This window comes from Dendronephthya gigantea, unplaced genomic scaffold (assembly GCF_004324835.1).
Source record: "Dendronephthya gigantea isolate DGI-Jeju-01 unplaced genomic scaffold, DenGig_1.0 000065F, whole genome shotgun sequence".
In the NCBI taxonomy this organism is placed as follows: Eukaryota; Metazoa; Cnidaria; class Anthozoa; order Malacalcyonacea; family Nephtheidae; genus Dendronephthya; species Dendronephthya gigantea.
The window spans coordinates 20,447-29,086 of NW_021163075.1; the positions used below are offsets into that span (position 1 = coordinate 20,447).

The 8,640-nt window shown below is 34.6% G+C and overlaps 1 protein-coding gene across 1 annotated transcript; it reads right to left on the bottom strand.

Moving 5' to 3' along the window:
* Positions 1-3,594: 3,594 nt before the first annotated feature.
* On the bottom strand, positions 3,595-4,414 carry LOC114530762. Its single transcript, XM_028552379.1, has 2 exons — positions 3,810-4,414; positions 3,595-3,743 (listed from the first exon to the last, which is right to left on the bottom strand). The coding sequence occupies exons 1-2, from the start codon at positions 4,351-4,353 to the stop codon at positions 3,601-3,603; spliced, it is 687 nt and encodes a 228-aa protein (XP_028408180.1). The 5' UTR covers positions 4,354-4,414; the 3' UTR covers positions 3,595-3,600.
* Between the last annotated feature and the right edge of the window lie 4,226 nt (positions 4,415-8,640).

The window sequence follows — 8,640 nt, forward strand, 5'->3', positions numbered from 1 at the left end:
TCATTGCTACTTTCTCCCACTGTTTCCTTTACCGGTTCATGCACTGTGGTTTCCTCTTTATCTATTTCAACTGGTTCCCTATGAAATTCCTCCTGGTCAGTGGTAACTTGATCAAGCTTATCCATGAATTTTACACATCTGACCTTTTCTAATTTGTTTGTTTCCGGGTAAAACACTAAGTACGCTGGACTTCCTCTGTCGTATCCCAGGAATATACCCTTTTGGCTGCGTGCATCTAATTTCTTTGCATTCTGTACATATGCATAACAAGTAGTGCCGAAAACATGCATATTACTCAGGTTTGGTTGCTTCCCCGTGAGGGCTTCATATGGAGTTTTTCCTAACCTTGCATTAAAACATCTGTTCCTAATATATGCCGATGCTAATACGGCATATGTCCACAACATTTTGGGTAATTTTGCTTCGATTAATAGGCATCTTGCCATGCTGAATAAACTTCTCCATGCGCGCTCTACCGTCCCGTTTTGGTGTGGGGAATAAGGAGCACTAGTCTCATGCTTAATGGCATTCTTACGCAACAAAGATTTGAAGAACTGACTTGTAAATTCAGTTCCATTGTCGCTCCTAATTCGTTTGACTTTACCAAAAGGAGCAATATCGGCTAGGAACTTTTCGCTTGCCTCAACAGTATCGCTTTTTGCTTTAAAAATACACCATGATAATACCCGTGTAATCGTCTACGAACGATAAAGCGTATTTATAACCACCGCGGCTTTCCGGCTCAATAGGTCCAGCTAAATCGCAATGCACAAATTCTAATGACCCCTTTGCCCTTTGGTCTGGCTCACGGTTTCGAAATTGACACATTTTGCCCTGTGTACAGATGTCACAATCAATATGCTTATCACCTTCGTCATCGGTGATTTTCATGCCCTTAACCACTTCTGAAGCTTGCGCACGTCATTTAAATTGCAGTGGCCTAGTATCTTATGCCATTCCATCAGAGATGAAGCAGTATTTTGTGATGAAGATATACTGTTCAAATAATATAAACGCCCTTTCTGCTCTATATTATACACTACACCTTCGGGGTCCTTATATTGACTTACCTGTTGGCCTAAATTAATGCAAGCCCCTCTATCTATTTCTGCAGGGACAGAGAATATGTTTTGCCCATAGGAGGGAATGTACAAAGCATTAATTAGCATGACATCTTGTAACTTACCTGAGGCGTCGTACAGCTTCACTTTGGCGTCTCCTTTACCAACAACTACGTTTGCCCTACTGCCGTCGGCTAGTTCGATTAAGTGGTTAGTGGGGTTAAACTTATCATCAAAACTAACGAACTTTGACTTATCATTAATTATGTGACTTGTTGCCCAAGTATCTACTAATAAATTCGTATCGACCTTACCTCCTGAACTTTTATCTCTATTTACATGATCTTTTACTGTAAATGCAAATGTTTGTGTCTCTGCTGCCGTGTTCGCACTGTCTTTCGTTTTTCTACAATCCTTCGTGTTGTGGGTCTTGGTCTTGCATCTGTTACACCATTTTTCACTTCTCGTCCAACAATCAGCGCTCTTGTGCCCTTTCTTGTCGCATTTAAAGCACTTCCCTTCGAATTTCTGCCCGCTATGCTTTTGGTTCACGTACATAACGTTGTCTTTCGCGTTTTCTCTTCTGTTGGTTTTCTCGCTCTCTTCGTAATTTCGCAAAGCGATCTTAAATTCAGCGAAAGTCATTTGTTTCTCCCGCTGTATTACGACCGTGGAGAATGTTTTGTAGCTTGCAGGCAAACCTTTGAGTGCCATCGCGACCAACAGCCCTTCGCTAATAACTTCCTCAGCGGCCTTCAGTGATGTCGCAGCCGTTTCTGCGCGTATAATGTAATCTGTACTCGTCTCATTTTCTGCCATCTTCAAGGAAGTCAGTTCCGTATATAAGGCAATGATTCTCGGCTTGCCCTTTCCCTGGTAATAGGGAACTTAAGCAAGTGACGTTCTTCGAGCCAACGGCAACGTCACGGTCGCAAAAAGCCTGGAAACTGCTATGCCGTTCCCCGCGAATTTCAAAGCATTTAAGCAAACTGCAGCGACGGGAGATGTCTTCGTTTCGAGAAATTAGAGAGTTTTGTTTAGTACTGTTTGAAGAAGGTGTTCTGACTGAAGAAGAGTTTATTTTATTGCACTTAGCGTACGATTCAAGGAATCCAGAGTTTCCAAGCAGCAATTATTCGCCTTTTTGTCTGGATGACATGAACGAAGCCGAATGTTTAGCAGAATTTAGAGTACAAAAGCGCGACCTTGTATTTCTTCAGAAAACTCTACAAATTCCCGATGTAATTAAATGCCCACAAAGAACAACCTGTTCTGGACTTGAAGGACTGTGTATGCTCTTGAACCGCCTCGCATATCCATGTCGATACTCCGATATGATTCAACGCTTTGGCCGATCGGTTCCGGAGATGTGCATGATATCAAATTTGGTTACTGATTTTATATACGATAATCACGGACATAGAGTAAATCAATGGAACCCACACGTTCTAAGTCCTCAAAATCTTCAGATGTATGCAGAAGCCATTCACGAGAAAGGGGCCCCGCTAGAAAATTGTTTTGGCTTCATAGACGGAACTGTGAGACCAATTTGTCGACCTGACAAACATCAGCGAGAAGTTTACAACGGTCACAAAAGAGTTCATTCCTTGAAGTTTCAGTGCGTTGCATTACCAAACGGAATTATTGGTCATATATTTGGTCCTGTTGGTAAGTTAATTTCTTTAAACATTTTTGCATAGCAAACACGTTTTTAAGAATTTTACAGATTTTCCAGATCTGAATATTTCGAATTTTTTAGAAGGCAAGAAACACGACGCAGGGATGCTCGCCCAATCAAATTTCTTACAACAACTAGAAGAGAACGCTTTTTCTCCAGATGGAACTCCGATGTGTGTTTATGGAGACCCCGCTTACCCTCTTAGAGTTCATCTGCAAGCTCCGTTTCGTAATGGTGATATCACAGAAAGAATGAAGGAATTCAATACAAAAATGAGCGCTGTTAGAGTTTCTGTTGAATGGTTGTTCGGAGACGTGATAAATACATTTCGCTTCATGGATTTTAAGAAAAATCTAAAAATAGGCATGAGCAGTGTGGGAAAATCTTACATTGTTTGTGCGTTATTGAGAAATGCACTCACATGTTTGTATAGAAATAACACATCTGAGTTTTTTAATATTGATCCCCCAAGTTTAGAAAGATATTTTGCGTGAGGACAAAACATATCATCAGACATAGAAAGATTAATATCTTTTTTTTTATAAACAATGCAAGTGGCATTATGCCCATGAGTAATAAGTAAAGCAATGTAAATATAATTGTCAACCTTCATGATAAAATAAATTGACATATGTAACTGATTCAGAGATCAAGCAATGGGCAATGGGCTGTTTCAGAGATCAAGCCGAGTGGCATTCTGTGCATTCGATGATAAACTAATTTTTTTTAAAATCTTTGCTTGAAAATTGTCTTCAATCAATAGAACTATATTCTAAAACAATTACAGTAAAGCAACTCAACGATATAAGTATAAAAACTCATGTGTGTATATACTACAGACATATCGGGAAATAGAGCTTCTTACAATTTCTCCATAAACTTTTGCATTGTTGACAAAAATGCCATCGACATTTGCTGCTGTTGCTGAAGCACCAGTGCTTGGCTTTCCATCATTTTTTTGTGTTGATCTTGCATCATTCGCATCATTTCTAACTGTTGTTCTCCTGTTTGTGATACCGATTGCTTTTGGATTTCCTGCTCGTTCTTTTTTAGCGCTATTTCCTCTCGACGAAGTTCGCTGTCTGTGCTCGATTTTTGTTTAAGGTATTCGATCAGTTCGCTGCTTCCCCTACGTGTTTTTTTTGGTCTAGAATCCTCATCCTCAGTCGTGCCGCGTTTCCTCGTTTCTCCCATACGCTCTAAAGCCTTCATTCTGACGTCTTCCGCATTTTCTCTTTCTTTTTGTTTACGAGCTGTGTCGACATCAACAAAACTGTCCTCTTTAGCACACAGCTCTTCGATCATACTTTCTCTCTCAGTAAGGTCATCGACATCAATACCACTGGCAGCTTCCTCGTCCCTGGTTTTCTTTTTGTGTTTAGTCTTTAACAGGTTCCATCGGTCCCGCACACTTCTTTTATCTTTCAATCCAAATACAGGGTTTTCGATTCGGTTTAGATTTTCAACGATGGAATCCCAGACTACGCCTCTGTTAGGACTCCCCTTCTTGTAAAGAAAAAGATCACTAACCATCATTTCTCTCATTAACAATAAATCGTGGTCTTCTGTCCACTCCATTGGCTTTGGTTTCGAACTTGCAGGCTTAGTTGCCATTTGTAGACGAATTTTATAGCTTGTTTGCGCCACGTTTTAGAGACAACGGCAAATTAGCCCATTACAGGTTGGCGCCGAGTCGCGACGGCAACAACTAAACTCAAAAAATATTCACCGGAAGTGAAACTGACTTCCGGTAGCCGTCGCCGCGTTCAAAAACGTCAGTGCTTAAGTTCCCTAATGTTCTCTAAGAACGCCAAGGGCTCGTCTACCATTATCTTTCGCTTCTCTTATTATAAGAGACAGACTTCTATCATCCAGACACTGGACGAGCTCGGCGAATGCATCTGCATTCTTTGTCGCATCTAGTTCTTCCTCATCTGCAGGAGGGACGAATATTTGGTAAAGCTTCTGGAGTCTCATGTACCCCAAAATCTTTACTTCCCATAACTCATATTTGCTTTCGTCTCCATCGAAGATTAGCCCTTTCCTGGGCCCATAACCTGTTAAGTTTCGTAATGTTGCCATCTCTCTATCTTGAGTCAGAAGCACAACATACAACGTTTGGAAGCTTTTTCATCTAATGTATTTGTTACAGAATCACTCGTATTTATATGGTTACAGCAATTTGGATTAATCTATCTTTACACAGTTATTTTACTATAAATGGAATACAGTTTTCATAAGAAAATGAATATATACTTTTATGGTATGGTATGTGACTGTTCAGTCTGAATATCCCTTTTTGGTTACATAGTTTTCTCTATACTTATTTATATATATATATATATATATATATATATATATATATATATATATATATATATATATATATATATATATATATATATATATATATATATATATATATATTTATATCTGAATCTATTTTCGATTACTGGGGTCTTATTTTTGGTTAGTCTATATGGTTAGTCTTTTTTACGTTAATCATCACTAGTCTATTTTTGTTTAATTGGATATATGAGCACATACTTTAACAATTTATCATGAATAATATGCTAAATATGATCAAGATCATAATAAAAATGATGGTTGCCATAGTAACCATCATTTATCATGAATAAAATGCTAAATATGATCAAGACCATTATAATGAAAATTATGGTTGCCATGGCAACCATTATTTATCATGAATAATATGCTAAATATGATCAAGATCATCCTAATGAAAAGCATGGTTGCCATCGTAACCATCATTTATTATGATTGATATGTTAATTTTGATCACTATCATCAAAATGATGATAATGGTTACCATAGTAACCATCATTTATCTTAAATAATATGCTAAATATGATCAAGATCATCATAATGAAAATTATGGTTGCCAAGGTAACCATAATTTATCATGAATAATATTCTAAATATGATCAAGATCATCCTAATGAAAACTATGGTTGCAATTGCAACCATCATTTATTATGATTAATATGTTAGTTTTGATCATTATCATCAAAATGATGATAATTGTTACAATGGTAACCACCATTTATCATAAATAATATGCTAAAAATGATCAAGATCATCATAATGAAAATTATAGTTGCCATGATAACCATCATTTATCATGGATAATATGCTAAATATGATCAAGATCATCATAATAAAATTATTGTTGCCATAGTAACCATCATTTATTATGATTGATCTGTTAATTTTGATCATTATCATCAAAATGATGATAATGGTTGCCATAGCAACCATCATTTATCATGAATAATATGCCAAATATGATCAAGATCATCATAATGATCATCATAGCTCCAATTGCAACCATAATTTTTTACGATTGATATGTTAATTTTGATCATTATCATCAAAATGATGATAATGGTTGCAATGGCAACCATCGTTTATCATGAATAATATGCTAAATATGATCATTATCATTAAAATGATGATAATGGTTACCATGGTAACCATCTTTATCGTGAATAATATTCTAAATATGATCAAGATCATCATAATGAAAATTATGGTTGCTATTGTAACCATCATTTATCATGAATAATATGCTAAATATGATCAAGATCATCATAATGATCATCATGGTTGCAATTGCAACCATCATTTATCATGAATAATATGCTAAATATGATTAAGATCATCATAATGAAAATTATGGTTACCATGGTAACCATCATTTATCATGAATAATATGCTAAATATGATCAAGATCATCATAATGAAAATTATGGTGGCTATGGTAACCATCATTTATCATGGATAATATGCTAAATATGATCAAGATCATCATAATGATCATCATGGTGGCAATTGCAACCATAATTTATAATGATTGATATGTTAATTTAATCATTATCATCAAAATGATGATAATAGTTAGCATAGTAACCATCATTTATCATGAATAATATGCTAAATATGATCAAGATCATCATAATAAAAATTATGGTGGCCATAGTAACCATCATTTATCATGGATAATATGCTAAATATAATCAAGATAATCATAATGATCATCATGGTTGCAATTGCAACAATAATTTATTATGATTGATATGTTAATTTTGATCATTATCATCAAAATGATGATAATAGTTACCATGGCAACCATCATTTATCATGAATAATATGCTATATATGATCAAGATCATCATAATGAAAATTATGGTTGCCATGGTAACCATCATTTATCATGGATAATATGCTAAATATGATCAAGATCATCATAATGATCATCATAGTTGCCATAGCAACCATCATTTATCGTGAATAATATGCTATATATGATCAAGATCATCATAATGAAAATCATGGTTTTCATGGTAACCATCATTTATCATGGATAATATGCTAAATATGATCAAGATCATCATAATGATCATCATGGTTGCCATTGCAACCATAATTTATTATGATTGATATGTTAATTTTGATCATTATCATCAAAATGATGATAATGGTTACCATAGTAACCATTTTTTATCTTGAATAATATGCTAAATATGATCAAGATCATCATGCTGAAAATTATAGTTGCCATGGTAACCATAATTTATCATGAATAATATGCTAAATATGATCAAAATCATCATAATGATCATCATAGTTGCAATGGCAACCATAATTTAATATGATTCATATGTTAATTTTGATCATTATTACCAAAATTATGATAATGGTTACCATGGTAACCATCATTTATCGTGAATATTATGCTAAATATGATCAAGACCATCTTAATGAAAATTATGGTTGCCAAGTTAACCATCATTTATCATGAATAATATGCTAAATATGATCAAGATCATCATAATGAAAACTATGGTTGCAATTGCAACCCTCATTTATTATGAATAATATGTTACTTTTGATCATTATCATCAAAATGATAATAATGGTTGCCATAGCAACCATCATTTATCATGAATAATATGCTAAATTTGATCAAGATAATCATAATGATCATCATAGCTCCAATTGCAACCAGAATTTATTATGATTGATATGTTAATTTTGATCATTATCATCAAAATGATGATAATGGTTACCATAGTAACCATCATTTATCATGAATAATATGCTAAATATGATCAAGATAATCATAATGATCATCATAGCTCCAATTGCAACAATAATTTATTATGATTGATATGTTAATTTTGATCATTATCATCAAAATGATGATAATGGTTGCCATGGCAACTATCGTTTATCATGAATAATATGCTAAATATTATCAAGATCATCATAATGAAAATTATGGTTGCCACGGAAACCATCTTTTATCATGAATAATATGCTAAATATGATCAAGATCATCATAATGAAAATTATGGTTGCCATGGCAACCATCATTTATCATAAATAATATGGTAAATATGATCCAGATCATCATAATGAAAATTATTGTTACCATGGTAACTATCATTTATCATGAATAATATGCTAAATATGATCAAGATCATTATAATGAAAATTATGGTGGCCATGGTAACCATCATTTATCATTGATAATATGCTAAATATGATCAAGATCATCATAATGATCATCATGGTTGCAATTGCAACCATAATTTATTATGATTGATATGTTAATTTTGATCATTATCATCAAAATGATGATAATGGTTACCATAGTAACCATCATTTATCAATAATAATTTGCTAAATCAACCTCGTTCCTAGGGCCTTTATTGAAAACGCGGAGGGGGGGGAGAAGAGAAGAAGGCCCTGGCACCGGCTGATTCTAAAACCACGAATCGTGGTTTTAAATCGATACTTAAATATTCCAAGATGGCCGACCCTTCGAAGTGTTTACACCACTTACACGTGCTGCAGCGACTTCATAATGCTTTAAAA